The following is a 21230-nucleotide window of genomic DNA, read 5'->3' on the forward strand; positions in this document are numbered from 1 at the left end:
GATACTTGCCCGCCAATCTATTCCACAGAGCAAAATACTAATAGAGACAACGTTTGCTATATAATTAATATTTCTCCTTGATTAAAGTTATAAAAATGTTCATTATTTCGATTTGAATGGTTACTGAATAATAAATTAAATTTCCGACTGCAGCAAAAGTTTGCAAAAAACTTGACGATGCTATCAACTTTGGTCTGCTCGTAGTAATTTTATTTTAAATCGCAATCGAACTGTGGTTTATTTAATTTATTCTCAAATGTCATATTATAAATTATAAGGCAAAAATATTACGGTATAATCTGTGGTTTGAGTAATGCGTTCACTCCCTCGCTAAGGGTAAGGGCGCGTCAGTTTCAAAAATTGAGTGAAATCACATGTACGCAATTGATAGGCCAGTAGCGGTGACGCACTTGCTACACGACGATTTCACATACTATTTTATTAAGATACAATCCATACAAAATAATTGATTTATTTCATAATAAAATATTCGCATCAAAATAAATACTTAAATATCAACAGATACGCCCATTTATGCTGTATACATGCACTGCATTTTTAGTGTGGGTGTATCAACAAATAAGTGCTAACTATATTCAATACTAGTAGTCGTCAGTGGCTTTGCTCGCGTTTAAGGTTGTTGGTTGTCATGTGTTAGGCAAAAAAGTGGCTTTTCTTAGTTCAAGTTTGCTTAATGCCAAATCAAATCAAAAACCATCAAATTCGGTTCAGCGGTTTGGTCGTGAAAGACTCACATTTATAATAGTATTTTCACAACTTATCTAATTATTTTGTAGGTCGAAATATTTTAATTATAGCCTTACTTGATACTGTCTCAAAAAGTGTGTGCGTAGCCTTACTGCAACCACCAATTTATATCTATTCTGTTACAAATGGCGGTTTTCGATCGGAGGGACATCGGAAACAAATGACAGGCGCGATTGCATTCCAACCGCTTGATGTTTATTGTTTTATTTTCGTGTTCGGGCGATGATAAAAATACAATTTTTATAATAAATGTCGATTCCATCATGTTAAAATAAACTTATACGCTCCGAAGATACCGTCACAAAATATTAAATTAAATTATTCAACTCTTTGAGCGTCGTTTTTTTAACTCCTCGAACTCAAAGCGAGAAGAAGTTCTATTATTACCTAGAAATCGCATCTCCCTCAGTCCAAGTTATTTCTACAAACTATGTATTGCATATATATAATAAAAGAAGTATATATAGCATAAAAATAGTTCAAAGTTCAAGATTTAGATTATTATTGAACAAAATAGTTACAAAAAATATCATGATCACGAGCTAATCTGATGAATGTGGTCGATATCTCTTAAAACCTAATGAATTTCGTTTTTCTTTGTTGGCTACGAATTTTAATCCCATAGGAACCTTTTGAATATCACTATTCATGTAAGTGTAAGTCATCATATGCATTATTAAACTATAATAAAGTAAAACCCCAAACTGCCATTGCAATTCCATTTTTGTACACAATTATATAGACCACGGTTGAACAACTTAGTAGTGTCACAAATATTACTTATATTAAATATATATACGTACTAATTAGGGAGGACTGTACCCTTCCATGAGGGTGGCTTCAATTTGCTGCTACTAATTTTCATCAAAATCGTTCCAGTGATTTTGCTATAATATTAATTTATATGGAGACACTAAACATTTATATAATCATTTTAACTTTTAATTATTTCTTCAAATGTTCAAAATAAAGGCTTACAGCACAATATCAGCATAAATAAAACATTAAGTAAACATAGACATAAAAACCTCGCAATGTTGCTTACTGAAAGAGAATAAAAAAACAATGAAATGCAATCGTTATCCTGAAAAGATTAGTCACTGTGAGTAATAAAACGAAAGTGATTCGAAACAAACAAAGGTATCGTTTGTTACCATTAGAACCTGTTTACACATATACGAAGCGACTTTTGAACTAAAAACACCGATTTGTACTTCAATTTCGATTTCGATATTCAAAACATTTCAAATATTGTATTCAAGTTTAGAATTTATTTAAAAAAAAACAATTGCGCACATTTTCAGCCAGTGCTATAAAAATATAGTTTTATTAAAATACTACGTAACGATAATTACAAAATTTGATAGTTTTTAATGTGTTAAAATAATTTCATTAAAAATGATCGCGAGTCTTAAACGTGAACGATCTAATGTAAACGTTCTCTTACATCATTCGCATAACAATAGAACAATTTGTATAGCTAGCAGATTTAAAACACATCGCATTCATCTTGTTCGAATAAAATGCGATAAGCCCCGCTTATTGATTGTTCCCATTTAAATTGAAAACGTTAAATCTGTAGCTCGTCACACGACTGAAATAAAAGTAATAAAGGTATGGTCTTGTTATGCGAAAATATTAAATTGATGATGATTGATATTTCATAAAAGAATTATAAATTGCGCTAAAAGAATACATTGATAAAATTTTAAAAGTATTTTAATAAGCATTGCGATTTTCATTAAGTAATGAAATTTTTAAAATTAATCGCATACAAACGGTAGTAGCGGTGGTGAAATAAGCTACACTGGCGGTATTTTTTCATGCGGAAATTTAAGCGTATATTTTATTTCAATTGGCTGCGGCGATCTACTTGTTTAGTGTCACACGCCGCCATCATTACCACAATTATAACGAGTGTAGGCCGCGACGCCGTCGCCGCGTCGAGAGCACTCTGCAAAATCACTTTATAAGCCATATAGTGCATTCAGCTCGCACGCAGATGCTCTCATATAAACATTTTTCTACTAGAATTTACGCTGGCCGTTAAACTTAATACGAACTACGTCTAAAACAGTAGCTATACAGACGTTATACTCGAACATTTTTATCGTTTTCTCTCATTAAGATTCTAGTGGGTGGATAGCAAACATGAGTTTATGAAGGAAACTTGCTTCAGTGCTCGTACAGTTGTTTTCTTACGGCGAATGCTTCGTTCTCAACTAAGCAATGTTGATATGCGAAACACGGGCTAAAGTTTCTGTGGGAGCGCAGCAAATTGAAGTTTTGCCGAACATCAGTTATGACAAACCTAATATTCGCTTTTAAAGTTATTTATGTACAGATTTTGTAAAGTTACTTCGAAGACGTGAACGTAATCGGAAATCATTTTCAATATTATATTTTTATTTAGCATTTGCATAATGCCAATGTACGTACGAGTATATCCATGAATAGTATAAACAAAATCGCTTTTATTCTCTACTTGTTTCTTCAACTTTTTCGAAACAACTCAACAGATCTTAAAAGAGTTTCCATTCATAGAAATAAATGACCAAGGTTTGTACATTTAATTTACATCTTGTAACACTAGCTTAATCTTAGGAAATATTTCAAAAACAATTGTGTGTGTGGAGATATAATTGTTTTCAAGATATGTGCACCAAAAAAGACATTCACTGTAAAACGAGTGTCCGGATAACTGTATGTCATAACATTTTATCCTTGGCAACTTTTATCTAAAATGATTCAAATATAAGTATAATTAAATTAATATAATTATAAATATAAATATATTCTATAAAGTTTCACAATTAGTATTCATATATCGTATTAGGAGTCACCTAAACCAATAATTAAATGTTATAAATTAAATTATCTATTATTACTATTTTTGTGTACTTTGCGCACTCTTCTACGGAATTCTTAATAACATAAAAAGTAACATTTATGGCTGATTATCCACATTACCATTATCATACCATTAACAACTCTTTCACCAAAAGTTCTTATTACATCATCTACAAAAACTCAGGCCTCAATATTAAAACAATTACTTTTAATCCGCATAAATATATGTCTTTTATAAATATCATCTGGAAATCTTCCAAATGAAAAGCAACAATGAAAATTTTCAATTTAGAATGTTCCAAGACATGTTTCCATGCAAGTATATAGTTTTCGATACACACGTACATGTTTTATATACATGTTTACGGTTAGCATGTACAATCCAAACCCATATTTCACGCGACAACGTAGCTCAGAGCTCAGGTGCAGTATCTATCCCATTCAGAATTAGGAGCCAATATCGCCTGCTGTTACATTCATTGCACGTTGTTTGTGATAGCGCCACATAAAGGTACCATTGTAAACACCGTAATGCTTTGAAATTTGTAGAGCAATTACTATTACAGTTTAAACTTCCTGTTCGAAACTGTTTGCGTTATAGTTTTATTGAAAATGTTATAACGGTTTATTTTTCGAATATTAACAAGCCTTACATTATTATTGTTTTTTTTTCAGTTGATCATCGTTTTAAACAAAGAAACATTTCGTGAAATTGTATATCTTCAAATTCTTTAGTCAAAATGTTCTACTATTGTCTATTATACATGAAAGCATGCATCAGAAATTTTAACCTATTTCTTTCATAGCGTAAATAATAATGACGTTCTTTCCCAAGTTGCACTAGTTATTTAGTTAAAATTTGAACTTATAAGGATCTCGTTTCAATCTTTCTGTACGAATTTGCTTCTCAATAAGAGCCATTTAACAGTTGATGCGTGATTGACACTTAACTTTAAATGAGACAAAATCAATTCAATAAAACGCTTACAATTTTTTTTGTTTGTAATCTTTCGAGCCAATTTAATGACTTTATAATATAACTGAATTTGGCATTTTATTTCAATTAGCTCAATATCACAATTTGAAATCTGGCTAGGTATGTTACAAGCCTTCGATTTTATACATTCTATAACATTCTTGGGATAGTATTTAGTAGGTACGGAAAATAAAGTTGTCCGATGAAATTCTGTCACATAATAGAAACTTTCCAAACACAGCTCTTTAATCAAAATTAATCTTTTAAATATACTGGAAATCATATAGTGTTGTTACAAAAAACAAATTTCCTAAAAATTAAATCGTGTTTTACTCAATTTTAAAGAGACGTATGTAACACCTTTTGTAACTGTTATAATAGATATAACCAGAGTTATGTGAACCAAATATCAATAAATGTAGAGAATCTGAAACAAACATAATATTTCATCGCCATTACGATATACATTTCATATGACAAAGTTCGTTCGATCTCATTATCTGATAGTGACAGAGTTGCCAAAACTTCACCCGCGGCGTCCTATAATTTAAAGATCCTTTGTGTTTCAAAGCCACCCCATCACAATAACGTACGATGACTAAATAATATATGCATATTGTTTCAATCAACACTAAAACATAGCCTTAAACCTAACCTACATATAAGCATAGAGGTGATACAAACTTTCTATAATATGTAATCAATGAACAGAGTACGAATATTTCATTGTTATTGTATATATTGTTTATTGTTGTATGTTTCATTATTAAGAATAAATAAAGCCAGTATACAGACTGAATATAACTGCGTAAAGATGTAATAGTACACAATTGTATGTACGAACATAGACACTCTCTATTGATACTATCTCATTATCTTATGAGAAAACTGGAAGGTATCAAGCTCAAAAGAAACTACGTAACATGATTTTCAATGCAAGGTTTTGCTAACTGAATTACAACTACGGGCTTTATCTTTTTTTACTGCGGAAATTAATAACTTTAAATTTTCGACTCTGAATTCAAATTTAGAATCCTCAGAGAAATAAAACATATGCCACAAGACTAACAATTGATTGTTATTGATTTGTTTTGCTATATACAATTTAAATTATATTTAAAATAATTTGATAACATTCTCTTAAGAAAGAAGAATGGTACAATTAATTACTAGACTTGTAATAAAGGTACGTTTAGATACCTGGTGATAAATGCCGGATCAATACTGTAAAGTAAAGTAAAAGTAACAGCCTGTTAATTTCCCACTGCTGGGATAAGGCCTCCTCTTCCATTAAGAAGAGGGTTTGGAACATATTCCACCACGCTGTTCCGATGCGGATTGGTGGAATACACATATGGCAGAATTTCGATGATATTAGACGCATGCAGATGAATTATAAACACAAATTATCATACGGTACTCGAAGTTAATCCTAATTTGATGTTAACATTTTCTTATTGCAATGTTGACAATACCAGTGAAACATATATTTACCTTATAACTCTCACTCTCATTCATAAATAATAAAAAAATAACTGAGTTATTATAATGAATAACCGATTGTTAATTACTTGAAACGCAAAATGTGACGCGAGATGGTAAGCCACGTTTACAATATTTCATCGATTATTTTATTATTAAATATGTCTTATTATATAGCAATATCTATTTAAATATAAATAACATAAATTGTCGGCGCATTCTGCTTATTACTTAATTGAAGACATTCCTTTATAAAATGAACTAGGCAATTCACACGATTTCACTGCGCGTTAAATATTGCTTCACCTGTGAGAGTCTGCTATCGAATGGTAAAAGATTTTTTCAATCCGGTAGATATATTGATTCTTCTAGGGATAAGCTCATTCAAGCAGAAAAACAAAGAAGTCTTCAACTTATATTAATATACATAGATATGCTTCTAAATTATTTCACTCACCATAGCCCCGACATCAATAGATTGCACATACATAGCTGTCTGTTCTACCCCATAGAATCCAATGCAATATGACACCTGAGTTCGCTTGTTTCATTTTATACGACCTTTCTAAAGTTTTTACTTTTACATCTAAAATTTTTACAGCTTGTTTCACTTTACAACCTCTTTGCACACGATATTACAATAGTCGTCGTAAAATATAAATTTACTCTTTTTTTAAACTTGTTTTAATTAATAAAATTCTTAAAAGTTTTAAATTCACTGTACGATCATAGAAATGAAATTCGTTTCTATTTATTGTTAGTAATATTAACTAAATACATAATACAATACTTGCATATAACTTTCATTCTATGTACCTCCTGTTTGTATAAATAATTTCCAGCAAATGAATATATAAAATTGAGAATAATATTAAAATGTTCCAACGAAAAAACATGCAAATCCCTTTTACAAAGTTTCACTCAATGTGTAATAATTGCCACTGCGGACGATTCCTTTCTGAAGCTCGAAGATGCTAATTTTGTAAACAAACAAAGCAAAGGCCTAATGAAGGTTGCGGGTCTGTCCACAACTTTCTTATTCTACGAAGGAAGGCCCCAAGCTCTTCCGTCCGATTCATTGAGTTGTTTACTCTGGACTTACGCTCACTTAGACGAAGAAAATAATGATGTACCACTCACTATGAATAGAATACTGATGTTTTTATTTTATGTAGTTCAATATTGCAATGGTAACTGTCTTTATTTAATTTCATTTGTAGTCATCATTCGTAATAAAAATAGTATGATAAATACTCGATTGCATTTTTTTTTTGCAAAATCGAACTACAAGTGAAAACTTTTCTTTCGACGACCATATTTAATACAGCTCACGCCTGGTTAGGCGATTATTAAAAACCCTTTTACCTACATAAAGTAAAGGACTTTACATCCACGAATAAAATATATTAGTTAGTGAAAACTGTGATCATATTCGTAATTCGAATTGACACCTTAATTTTTTTTTTTTTTTTTTTTTTTTTTTTTTTTTTTTTTTTTTTTTTTTTTTTTATGGCATAGGTGGCAAACGAGCAGGAGGCTCACCTGATGGAAAGTGACTACCACCGCCCATGGACACCTGCAACACCAGGGGACTTGCAGGTGCGTTGCCGGCCTTTCAAAAAGGAGTAGGCTCTTTTCTTAAAGGTTCCCATGTCGTATCGGTTCGGAAAAACCGCCGGCGAAAGCTGGTTCCACAAAGTGGTTGTGCGAGGCAGAAAATGTCTGAGAAATCGCGCTGTTGTGGATTTTCGGACATCAAGGTGGTGCGGGTGAAACTTAGAATTTTGGCGAGATGTCCGAAGGTGAAATTCAGCAGCCGGGATTAATCCGAACAATTCCTCGGAACATTCCCCGTGAAAAATTCGGTAGAAGATGCAGAGTGATCCGACATCTCTACGCAAAGCCAAAGGATCAAGGAGATCGGAAAGGGCTTGATCGTCGATAACTCGAGCCGCTCTACGTTGGATGCGGTCAAATGGAAGGAGCTGGTACTGGGGAGCACCCGCCCAGAGGTGAGAGCAGTACTCCATGTGAGGCCGAATTTGCGCCTTGTAAAGTTTTAGGCGATGGGCCGACGTGAAATACTGTCTCGCCTTGCTGAGCACACCGAGCTTCTTTGAAGCCAATTTGGCTTTGCCTTCCAATTGACCGCGGAACTGAACGAGGCTCGAAATATCAACGCCAAGTATTCCGATACTACCTGTAGCGGCTATCGGAATGTTCTCAAATCGTGGAGATACGACAAATGGTGTTTTTTTAGCGGTTAACGCGCAAACTTGCGTCTTTTTGGGGTTGAAATGGACTAGATTTAGCCGGCCCCAATTCGAGACTTCGTTTAATGAAGACTCGATTTCAGACACAAGTTTGTTCCGGTTCTCTTCGACGTTTTCCCGAGAAATATTAGCGCGGCCGGTGTATAAGGTGTCAACGGTACTGTCGTCTGCATAGCAATGAATGTTCCCGATTTGCAACAAATCATTGATATGCAGAAGAAACAGAGTGGGTGATAGAACGCAGCCTTGTGGAACACCAGCATTGACGAATTTTAAGTCAGAGCATGCACCGTCGACAACGACCTTGATGCTCCGATCTGCCAAAAAGCTGGTAATCCAATTGCATAATTTCCCGGGAAGCCCATAGGAAGGAAGCTTCGAAAGAAGCGCTTTGTGCCATACACGATCGAAGGCCTTCGCTATGTCCAAGCTGGCTGCTAATGCCTCCCCCTTGCTCTCAACTGCTTCAGCCCACCTGTGAGTAAGGTAAACTAGAAGATCACCGGCTGACCGACCCCGACGGAAACCGTACTGGCGGTCGCTAATCAGCTGGTTCACCTCTAGATACCGCAGGAGCTGGCAGTTTATAAGGGACTCCATTATCTTGGAGAGCAAGGAGGTGATGGCTATAGGCCTATAATTGGACGGGTCTGAGCGGTTGCCTTTTTTAGGGATCGGATGCACCAAAGCTGTCTTCCAGGAATTCGGGACGACGCCTAATGTGTAGGATTGCCGGAAAAGACGCGTTAAGACCGGTGCCAACTCGGGAGCACATGTCCGTAGCACGATTGGAGGGATACCATCGGGTCCGCTCGACTTATGAATGTCCAAGGAAAGAAGTGCTTTACGAACTGCACTTTGCCGGAATTTAACCTCCGGCATCGTGGTATCACATCGCGGAATTGTTGGTGGAGATTTTCCTTGGTCATCCAGAGTCGAGTTCGACGCGAAGAGAGAGCCTAAAAGATCAGCTTTCTCTTTCGCGGTATGGGCCAATGACTCACCGTCTCTGTGCAGAGATGGAAAAGATGGCTGACAGAAATTCCCTAAGACAGCCTTAGCGAGAGACCAGAACGCTCGTGTTCCTGAAGGGAGACGCACCAGTCTCTCGCCAATTCTGCCAATGTACTCCGTCTTCGCCCTAGCAATCACGTTTTTGAGGGACCTAGAGGCAGAGTTGTATTCCTTTTTAAATGCGCTGGTATTTACATCACGAGACGCAGATGCATTAGCCCAGGTTTGATAGCGTTCCCACTTTCGGCGTGATGCCGTTTTGCAGAAGCGACCAAACCAAGGCTGGGATTTGCCACCGATGGGTACTGCAGAGTAAGGAATGAATAGTTCCATACCCTGAAGCACCACATCGGCAACAGAGTCAGCAGCAGCGTTCGGATCATCCGGCGAGAAACAAATCTGCTCCCATGGGTAAGATGCAAAAAAAGACCGCATCCCATCCCAATCTGCTGACTTGTAGTGCCATACTCGGCGGCACCCAACAAAGCGAGGCCGTGAGTACCGCACAACCGGCACTGTACTCCGGACGAGACAGTGGTCAGACGAGCCCAGAGGGGGATCGACGATAACCTGATAGCCATCCGGATGTGAAGTCAGCAGAAGGTCCAACAGGGAAGGTGTATGATCCTCCACATCCGGTATTCGCGTTGGCGAGTTGACCAGTTGTGTCAGATCATATGCTAGAGCGAAGTCCAGAACAGATCTACCCGCATGATCGGTGGTGCGTGAGCCGAGCCATTCTGCGTGGTGAGCATTAAAGTCACCCAGAATAATGATCTCTGCGGATGGAATCTGCTGAAGCACGGAATCTGTAGCCATTTGGACGTGCTCAACCAGCACGTTTCAATTAATTTCAATTAATTATTTAATTGTTTCAAAATCATTGTCATGTAGGTTCGTTAATTTTAGCATTTAATTTAATTAAATAGTATTTACTGGTTCCATTTGAACACGAGATTATCATGATTTATTTTATTATGATGATAAATACACTATATCCTTTGTGTACTTACCCGACTTAAGAGTTGAAAGTAAAGAATAAGGAAAGGCCATTGTGCCTAAGGCGTCCGTCGGGGGCACGTCCTCGCACGGCTAATTTAATCCTCGGCTTATTGAAATAAAAACGACATAGGTTTTCGACAGGTGCCGCGGGCTAAGCGAGGGACGGAGGGGAAGGCGGGTCACAGGTGCCTCCGATGGTCGCAGCGTCGTTAAAATTTACATAAAGTCTCAATCCACCGCGACGGGCCTCGCTGCCCACCCCACGTTTATGCTACATTTAGTAATTTTATGATAATTTCGAAAACCTTACCGCCACCCATCGCATTATACTAATAGAGGAGCTCGGTAGAAAACGCCTATACGATGCTGAAAATATTCGAGCTCCTTTCAAATAATAAGTTTCGGTCAATAAATCGCGTCGGACGTGAAATGGACGTGGATTTTTTGGAAAAATTAGTCGCAGATGTGTTTTCGAGTACGGCCAGTTGGAGGGCGGTGCGCTAGACGCATAAATTCACATGACTTGTTTTTTGCATTGCCTTTGATTAATTGCACATAAAATCGAAGTGTAAAAATATATTTAATTTTTAAATTCGTCGTGTTTAATATAAATTCAGAGTAGTCATTCTGCAAACATTTTCGCTAAGGTCGTATTTAGCACCCACTTTGTTCAAGGGGAGAACAGTTTAGGTGGATATAAAAATAAATGGAGTTGTTTTGTTGCAGTCCAACCTGACGCACCTGCCGCGTCACGAGTACGTGCCGGGCATCGGCATGGGCGTCGCCAAGTGTCCGTACGATCCAGCCGACAACTCCACTGCCTTGTGGGTGGAAAAAGGCAACCCTGGCGCCCTGCCCGCTTTGTACTCGGGAACTAATGCCGAGTTCACTAAAGCAGACACCGTGATCTTCAGAACCGACCTGCATAACTTGACTACGGGCCGTCGGGAGTTTTCTTTTAAGCGGACTTTGAAATACGACTCCAAATGGCTGGACAGTGAGTTTACTATATTATTGTACCATGATAAGCTAGAACCTTACTCGATCCTAATGTAACATTTACATATGGAATAATCCAATCAATGGAACTGCCAAAATTTGTGCACAAATATCAGCTCTATCCCAACTAATTATTATACAAACAACATATGATAGACGCAACCATTGTCCTAGAAAGCTTGATGAATGAATTCGTTAATCAGTGAATCGCTACATCACTGATCAGCAATCAGCTGTAGGTTGCTGGTAATGATTAGAACAATTGATACAAATTATCGGCGCTTACACGAATTAGACTGGAATCGGCCTGTTCGCAACTAAACAATGGAAATTAAACTGTTTTCGCTCTAACGAGCTGTAATGTGCCCCAATCTTTGCCCGTTAATTTGGGTGGCGCAGTTACGAAAATGGAAATGCTGCGACAAATTTTCTTGCCCTATAATTGCTTTACTGTGTATCGTCACTTTATCGTTAAATTCGAGGGCGCAATAAACACTAAATGTATTAAAATCATTGTTATAATCTTTGATCACGTTTAATTTATATCAAGATAAATATAATCACAGACATCGGTTTAAGTTATGAAAATAATTTCATAGAAAACAATAGTGCAATCACGTATAGTTCGCAAAGCAACATCATCTAACTAAATAATGCATGTGACCGATTTTAGTCCCGTATTTGTGGTAACGTGCCATTGTATATTAAAGCCATTCTGATCGTAACGCTTCGATCAAGCGAATATAATTCACCTAGCCTAATTTAGGACTATTGTTTCATAACTAGATAATGTATCGAAAAAAATTAAATGTTACAATATATCAATATATTATAATTAATAACTAATTAATATATTATTCGTTACTAATCATTGTATTAATAGTTATAAATTTATAACATCATTTTAAGGGCTGTTATAATAAGTACAAAATTTATCGTTAAATGAAACAATATCGAAACTGTTAATGACAATTTTAATAATACATTAACGCTAATTCAATATTTTCATTTTATTAATCCTCTCGGAAGCATTTTTTAAAAGCCATTTAATCTCACATATTGAATGTCTTTTCATAAAAAATAGACCGGTTTATCAGCTCTATTAATAGCAATCAAATAATTTATTGCGGCATAAATTTTAAAGGCTTCGAAGCTTATTAAATTTTAATGCTTCTTTAGCTTTATTAAATACGGGATAATCTCACCTATGGAAACAATACAGTATGAATGAGGACTTATACCGCTGTCCTGATGGCGATAGTGTCACGTGTCTTAAATCCTTAACACGCGGCGATTTCATTTCGGCTTCCAACAAATGAGCACGTATTAATGCGAGCAGCAAACGCCTCATATATGACATAATTGACACACGGCTTCATCTAATATTTATTGCATATCACAGAGAATAACAGCAATTTGATACTATGGTATTAACATGGGAACGCTCCGCTGCGAATATATAAAATTTATGTTTGTAATTAAACCAAAATATAATGTTAGCAGTTAAATGTAATGTCATGGCAATGAAACCTTTCGACTTACATTATAATATTTATTGAAATTAACAGTAACGTTAGTGTATTGCCTAATTTATTGATGTTACTTATTAAGTTCTAAATTTAAACATTTAAATAAATTAATTATTTTTGTTTCTTTGTTAGTAGACAGCGATATTATTGTGTACGTGTTTATTGACTATTACTAATGTTTCGAAATGATTGCATTTTATTGGATACATATTAAAAATTATAATGCATGATTAAGGGGTAATAAATAATTTGAAATAATATTTAATTATTTGTGTATTAGAACCAAACTTCGTCGGTTCATTCGACGTTGGAGAGTACGTGCTTTTCTTCTTCCGCGAAACGGCCGTGGAGTACATCAACTGTGGCAAGGCGGTGTACTCGAGAGTGGCACGAGTCTGCAAGCGCGACACTGGCGGGAAGAACATTCTCAACCAGAATTGGGCCACTTACTTAAAGGCTCGTCTCAACTGCAGCATACCAGGAGAATTCCCGTTCTACTTCAATGAGATACGTAAGTAACATAACAAACAGTTTATAAATGTATTATTAGTTTTAATTGCGACAAAGATATTTTACGTTAAATATATCATAACCATTTTTTTTGTATCACACACAATGACACATTATCCCAATACGAATAATGAATGCCGAGATGCCCAGTGGTTAGAACACGTGCATCTTAACCTAGGATTGCGGGTTCAAACCCAGACGAGCACCACTAAATATTCATAGTGCTTAACTTGTATTTATAATTAATCACGTGCTTGAAGGTGAAGGAAAACATCGTGATGAAACCTGAACGTGTCTATTTTCATAGAAATTCTATTATATGTGTATTCCACCAACTCGCATTGGAACAGCGTGGTTGAGTATGTTCCAAACCTTCTCCTTAAAGGGAGAGGAGGCCGTAGCCCAGCAGTGGAAAATTTACAGGCTGTTGTTATTGTTGACAAATATAACACTTCCTCGGCTTACAATGACAAACAATTCCAGTTATTTCTTTCAATCAACAATATTTTGAATAATAAAAGACCTTTCTCAGCCGAAAATATGACGCTACTTTTTTAATTTTTCAAATAACGTCCAATTGAGAAAAAACGTGTGTTATCACTATTTAAATATTCTAATTAAACATAATTATTACCATGATTGGTAGTTCACTGCAATACATAAATCATATATTTTAAGGCACAAAGCAAAAATTCTATCTGTTCCGCAGTTACATACAAAATGTTAAATATTGTAGCAATTTTCTGTACCACTTCAAAGTACGATTCTGTGTATCCAGACTGACTTACCGAAGTTCGACAACTAACTCCGGAGCTGCACCCTAATCCCAAACATGCAAACAGTCACCGTCAATCTCGAGCAAACATTTCACTTCGATTCAATAGTGCATAGGAAGATTTAAAACGACAAAAGTCTAGCCAATTCCTCTCGGAAGCCGGGGCTTGCACTGCGCTCATATAATATTAACATTTACCGCTCAGCCTTCACCACGGTTTTTCACGCGCCCCTATTGCATTCCTGCATAAGTTATGAGGACGTAATAGCTACATTCGAGTGTGTGCTGTGTACATTTACGTTTAAGCGTGATTAGATTCGTAAGCAAACTTCGGATAATCTGACTTCCCTTTGATTAAGCCTACGTTTATGTTGCTGTACATTCTATAGGCCACAGTCGTGTTGAATACGCTTTTGCTTGCAACCTAATGACTTGTGATGGATATACATATTGAGCCTTATGCGCTAATTTTTCTACAAGTATTTTAGATTTTTTAATATATCACATGCTTGTGTAAAATTAGCTTGATGCTCAAATAAACAAATACATTAAGAGTTAAAAAAAAAAATTAATATTTCTTTAAGAATAACATCCTGTATTTCATAAGTAATTTGAATTTTAATAATACGTAAAAAGTATATAAAAACAAGTTACATCCTCTTAATGTCTTATTGTTCGGCTAAGGCCTCTCTGCTCGTTGTAGAAGATTTTCGGAGCCAATTCCTTACTCCACCATGCTGCTCCAATTTGGATTTGTATATTATTTGGTCGTTTATTAGATTTTAAAACAAATTTGCGAAATATGTACCTATGAAACAAATATCATCGTATATTTTTATAAATTATAATTGATCTTGATTTTGTTCTAATTAAAAATAGGTTAACATTATAACATTTAACATAACATGTGTTCCATATATCGCGTATTTAAATAATAAGGCCAAGAGTAATATATTTATAGTCGGCACGCGTCGAGCTTTCGTTTGACAACTGTTTCGTGTTGTGTTTGTAAAATATGTGTTTGCTTTTTTCGCCCAAAACATCGCTTTACGCCTCACCTAAATTTAATACAAGCCTTATTTATGATCTGACAAAACCATTCTTAAGAATATTTTTAATCTTACATAAATAATATGAACGCTGAATATTATGGATATCATTTTGTGTATTAAAATAAATTTTGCAAAGCGGATTGACGGTTATAATTGCTTTACATAGTTTAATATTGTGGCAACGTCTGGTGACATGGAGATATAAAGTTCGGAACCACAATTACAGTAATTTAATAGCGAACTCGGCGAAGTTTTGACAACTGTGCATAGATTAGGTTTGTATTAGCGCTGATAATTTGAATTATTTGAACGGTATTTTGCAGAAATATGACAGCGTTTACGATTAAGTATTTACGTAAATTACATTTTAAATTAACTTTATATTTCAATGTAAAAAAAAAATAATCACTATTCACAATAAACAATCAATATATATTAGGAAACATTTTATATCTATAGACCCAAATAGTAAAATATGTTCAACAATAATAATAGAAGGTTTATCTTGGATCAAATATTTACTCTATTTTCTATTACCTGGTATTAAATACTCTACGCAGTATAACTCACTAAGTTATCGAACAAATTTCAGTTAGAATCTCAAGGGAGGCGTTAAAAGCGCGCTCATTTTACTGAAATATTAACTTTGTACGTAAGGTTATTCTGAATGTAATATATAAGGGCGAATTTGGGATAATGACTAACTAATATTACTGTATTATGACTATTAAGTGTTTTATTGCTAATACGATTTTATTAATTAGCTAACTTTGTGATATCCCTGGAAAATACAGAAGTCCTTTTATTTGTAATCGGAAGAATAAACATCGATGTCAATTATTAACACAAAAAGTTATAGCTTGTCATCATTTATCGATGTCCAGATTTCTAACATCGGGAATTATTAATTTCAATTCAAACTTCCACCACTGAAAATAAAATAAATTCTGAAAATTCCTATCTTAAAGCCCATTTACTTTCTATACTCACTGATGTGTGTTGCATATCAATTAATTATTTAAAAATGTTTTTGTGTGAGTAGGTTTATACAAATTGGATATGTTTTAATATAAATAAACATATTATAAAAAATATTGGAATGACTACACTTCGTATTAACTGTGGCAGTATGTATTTTTATCTTTACCAAATTGAAACCTTTCTCCGGCAGAGAGTATCTACAAGGTACCTGGTGATGACAGCCGTTTTTACGGAGTCTTCACAACAGCGTCGACTGGGCTGATGGGTTCTGCAATTTGTACATTCACAATTGGAGACATTCAGAAAGCATTTGAAGGCAAATTCAAGGAACAAGCGACGTCCAGTTCAGCGTGGCTGCCCGTCATCAGCAGCAGAGTCCCTGAACCAAGACCTGGGACCTGTGTTAATGACACCGCATCTCTGCCTGACACAGTACTTAATTTTATAAGGTAAGTCATTTATGAAAACGTCTTAATAATGATTTTTATTATGTTTTTAGTATTGAAACTTCGTAAATAGATAAAAGAAGCTATGTTTTAAGATTTTACTCTAATTATTTTATCAATCAATAAAATAAATATAAACTGATTTTATTTTAACGCTTCATGACACTGAAGATTAAGCTCGCGTTAAATATTGTCACATTTTGAACACAGTCGCACTAGTCTTTCCGGGTTGCCGCCCTCATTGAAATCCACAGGCACTTTTATCTAGCGACACGTCCTGTTAATTATCCGGCGCTCTCGCCTCGGGAGTGTTCAATTATTTTTTTTCCCACTTTTTACATAATCCTCAGCGTTGAGATTTTAACACTTCACCTGAACCAGTCGGGCGAAAATAATACATAGAGATTTTTATTCGAGCTAGATTGAATTTTTTTAATTAAATGAAGTATGCTGTTGTTGGCGTTGAAGTAACGGCTTTTATCTGCGATGGCGGCACGTTACGCTCGTTGCCCGCTTCGCGTGTGTTGTCCTCGTGTTTCCTGTCTCTTCGATATGTCACTCCTCTGATTATTCATTCTGAAATAAACGTTTTCATTACGTTCACATATTTAATTAGCAGACATATCAATATTAATAATATTTTATAAATAACCATAAATTTAGAACTTGTTTGACATTTCAATGATTTTCACTTACTTATTAATTAATTCAGGTAAATTATATTTTTCAAAAATCAACCGCGTCGGTGGATAGGGGTTTTAAGCTCTTTTTTATGATTAATTTTTGAAATAAAATTCCAGAATAGAAGTGATCTTTTCTATTTGGTTACTATTGGGTGCAAATAAAAATATTGAGATATTAAGGCTGCCAGAATAATGTTAATTTATTTTACTGCTCCATCCTAAATTTCAAAAATATTTATAATTGAATCTGGATTTATAATACAGATAACCTTTTGTAATTGCATAAAACGTAACTTTTATTTATATACATATTTTGTATTCACAGGTCGCATCCCTTGATGGACAGTGCGGTGTCGCACGAACATGAAAAACCAATATATTACAAACGAGACCTGTTCTTTACCCGCCTGGTGGTAGACAGAGTAAAGGTGGACATGTTAGGACACCAGCTCGACTACACAGTCTACTACGCTGGCACTAGTGAGTATATCTATCTCTGTCTCATGTATTGACTTTGTACATATGTCTCGTTCAAACGTGAAAAATATAAAAGTAACGTAATTGTTACCTATAAACGTTGTTTAGTGATTATTAATTAAATGATTCTGTGTCTTGTTCTTTCGTACGTGTAATCAGTGATGACAGAAAGAGAGAATTCAGTAACATAATAAACACTCGTAAATCACTATATTTTCATTAAAACTTTGTTCCGTTTACGCGTTAAAACAATATCAAATTTATCGTAGTGTACGTTTTTCATACATTTATATGTCATTAACGCAATAAACTTCCGAGCTGGATTATTATTTGAATAATATTAGCTGAAAATCTATTAATCCATTCAATCCCCAGAGAACTCGGCTATAAACTGAATACATTACACTTCTCCCGTTCCGCTATCAGGTATAAGTTGCTTTAGTTATTCATAATATCAACATAAATTCTCCGGCGCGAAGGTAATAAATATGAAACAAAGATATTTGAAATATATCCAAAGGTTATAAACATGGATGGTATTATTGAATATGATTTAAAATGACTGACGTAATTCAATGATATTGATTGATAAGGGTTGAAGTGTTCAGTTCAAGCCGTGCATCGCAAACAGCATCACATTCTATATATACTTGTTGTGATTACGCCCCGCGTTGAACATAAACACTTTTATAATAACGTTTCAGTTACAAAGATTTCAAACTTAAGTTATTTAATAAAATTACAAAATTTATTTCAACAAATTATGAGTGTCAGTACGGTATGAAATAAATTAGTAAACCGGCTCTGAGAACAATCAGCGAGGCCCCGAACTAGGGTGACACCGGGAACAATCGCGAGAGGACATAAAATTTCATAAAAGCGTAGGAATTAAAAAATGCCTGCGTACTGGGAAATTAAAAAGTAGCGGCGAGTGAAAGTGACACAAAGGCCATAATTCGTCTCGCCCTGACGGCTGGACGTTCGGATTCTCGTCCGAATGCCATCGCCGCTACCTCCCGGCGCACATTTACCAACGAAACAGGGGGATTTAGTCCAAAACACGGAAAACCGATTATACGTTCATTGTTTGTAGCCAAATAGCGTGTGCAACACCTCTTTAACGTTTTTTGTCAACACTCAATTTATTAACTTTTAAAAGCTTGCACTAAAGCTTTTAAACTGTATGCCCGTTTGGCTAGTTCCCTGGCATTGCAGAGAGAGAATTTCACTTTTAGCGCTTTAAAAATTCTGTTACGGTCTTGTATTGTTCTTTTCATAACTCTGTGTTTCACGACTGTAGAGCCTGTTATGCTGTAGTATAAATTGTGACGGCTGCAAGGCATTTTAGACGCTTATCCTGTAATCGTGAATTTAAAATAAATGTTCCGTATCAATATTTAAAACGATTTCCAAACGGCGTGTCTGCGTTATGTTTGTAAACCAAGCTCCAATCGCGCCGTAGGTATATGTTCCGGCGTACATAACCACATTTTCGTAGTCGTTTGGCGCAATGTAGAGAGCGCTCGCAGGTCGACGTAGACCGCAGAGACCTCACGTCACATTTTCAACGCCATATAAATTCGAACCACCGGTCTAAACAACACCTCCGAGTGGTAATTTTCGCCTATGTTGTTGCAATTTTCACCAATTTTCCTCGAAAATCGTTCTCGAACGAACAGCCCTACCGCGAGACTACGGAATAGATTAAGCTCACGTAGATATCTAACGAAGGGGGAGTTCGTTTACGGAACAACTTTTACGAAAGGAGAGCTACGTTTGAGTTGGCATTTGAAATGCTTGTGTGCGGAATATTAAATTGTTTAAGCGTTACCTTTGACGTTCCCTCTCGTGCTTTAGCCACGTACCGTAATAATTACTCTAACTTAATCTGCATAATGTAACTTTGTTTCTGTGTTCGATAGTTGAGCAAAGCCTTTTGCTGCGTATTAACACATTGTGGTTAACGGTACGTTGATTACAAAGCGCACTGAAACTAACTAGGTCAAAATAAATTCTTTTATCTCAGCTGCTACTGAATGACAAACTTTCGTTTACCTTGTGAGCAAAATAAATACAACTATGAGTATTCAAATTATAGTATAACTCGTAGGTAATATTCAAAAATCTGCATCTCTCTTAGTTCGCTATTATTTACACTCAAGTACCGAATAAGTTGAGCGAAATTCCAACAACACAAAGAGCCTGGAGGCGTCTCGTGTAAAAGGACAGTTTACTCTTTCAATAAAGAGTTCGTTCGTGCCGAGTTGTCTGCCGCAATATTACTTTCCCGCTTAGCCCATTTCGAGTGCTTACCGCGTTATAATATGCATTAAACTGCACCGGAATCGGCGCGGTACCGCTATAGTACCGGCAAAGTTGTAGCGGCGCTCGAGGTGCCGGCAGACAATGAGAAATGAGCGTATGATGCCCCGCAATGCGGGCCCGTCTCGCTCCATTCCATTTGTTTTATCGCGCCTAAATCACTGTTGCCACACAACTCCGAGTCCGTAGGCCTAATGAAAGTTTGACAGTGACTGTCATGTACATAGCCCCCTGTTTGTCAATGGAAGGGAGCCGAGGTATCAAAGACGTTAAGAGTATTTAGAAGTTAACAAAGTTAATTAAATTCCTCGAGTTGACGTCAACACTGAGACTCTTTAGTATCAAGGGCGCCTTTGTAAACAACGAACGCAATATTTATGTTAACATATCACACACAGACAATTTCTCGTGTTAACAACGGTCTCAAAACTTAATTACAACGTTTCGAAACATAAAAGAAAAGTTATTTATAATATGCGCCATACGCAGATTGTTGTGGTTTGGTTCACCAAAAACTGGGAAATCAAATAGTACGCAACTCGCCCTAAGCTAGCTTTGACGTCACATGCGAGATACGGGGCTATTAAAAACGATTTAAAATTCACAGTCGGCTTTACGGTCGAGTCACCACTGGAAATATGATAGCCGTTTGATAACATCATTACACTCGAAGTCGTAAACGCTGATCCTTTGATGGTCCAAAATTCAGTTTTCATATATCGAAGAATTCATTGCCGTATTTCGACAAAGATATGGACCGCTCCATGACGGCACGTAATAATTTAACATTCAAATTTATGTACGCTTGGATCGGTAATTTGCAATCTACTTACCATATACGTATACTAGTATATTATATTTAGCTGTACGATACGATATCGCTTTTATAAGTATCGGAAACCCATTTTGCTGAGTGCATGAAGTCCAAGTTTTACCATAAACATGAAATGCGATTTCGGTAAAATGATATGTGGAGGTGGTTAAATTATCGTATCCTCTCACGCCATATATTGCGATCCTTGTCTGAAATCGAGGAAATATTCTTCCCAAAGCGTCTTGTAGTTACTCTGACGTAGTATCGCTTCGGGGTT

The 21230-nt window shown here is 35.7% G+C and overlaps 1 protein-coding gene across 2 annotated transcripts in view; it reads left to right on the forward strand.

Moving 5' to 3' along the window:
• Positions 1–21230, forward strand: part of LOC124535947 (semaphorin-2A) — a 220792-nt gene that overhangs the window by 181360 nt on the left and 18202 nt on the right. For both annotated transcript variants that reach the window (XM_047112363.1, XM_047112362.1), the window contains 4 exons: positions 11092–11362; positions 13174–13404; positions 16402–16660; positions 17666–17820. In XM_047112363.1, coding sequence (XP_046968319.1) covers positions 11092–11362; positions 13174–13404; positions 16402–16660; positions 17666–17820 — 916 coding nt within the window. The remainder of the gene's footprint in view (positions 1–11091; positions 11363–13173; positions 13405–16401; positions 16661–17665; positions 17821–21230) is intronic.

Source organism: Vanessa cardui, chromosome 15 (genome assembly GCF_905220365.1).
Source record: "Vanessa cardui chromosome 15, ilVanCard2.1, whole genome shotgun sequence".
NCBI classification, from domain to species: domain Eukaryota; kingdom Metazoa; phylum Arthropoda; class Insecta; order Lepidoptera; family Nymphalidae; genus Vanessa; species Vanessa cardui.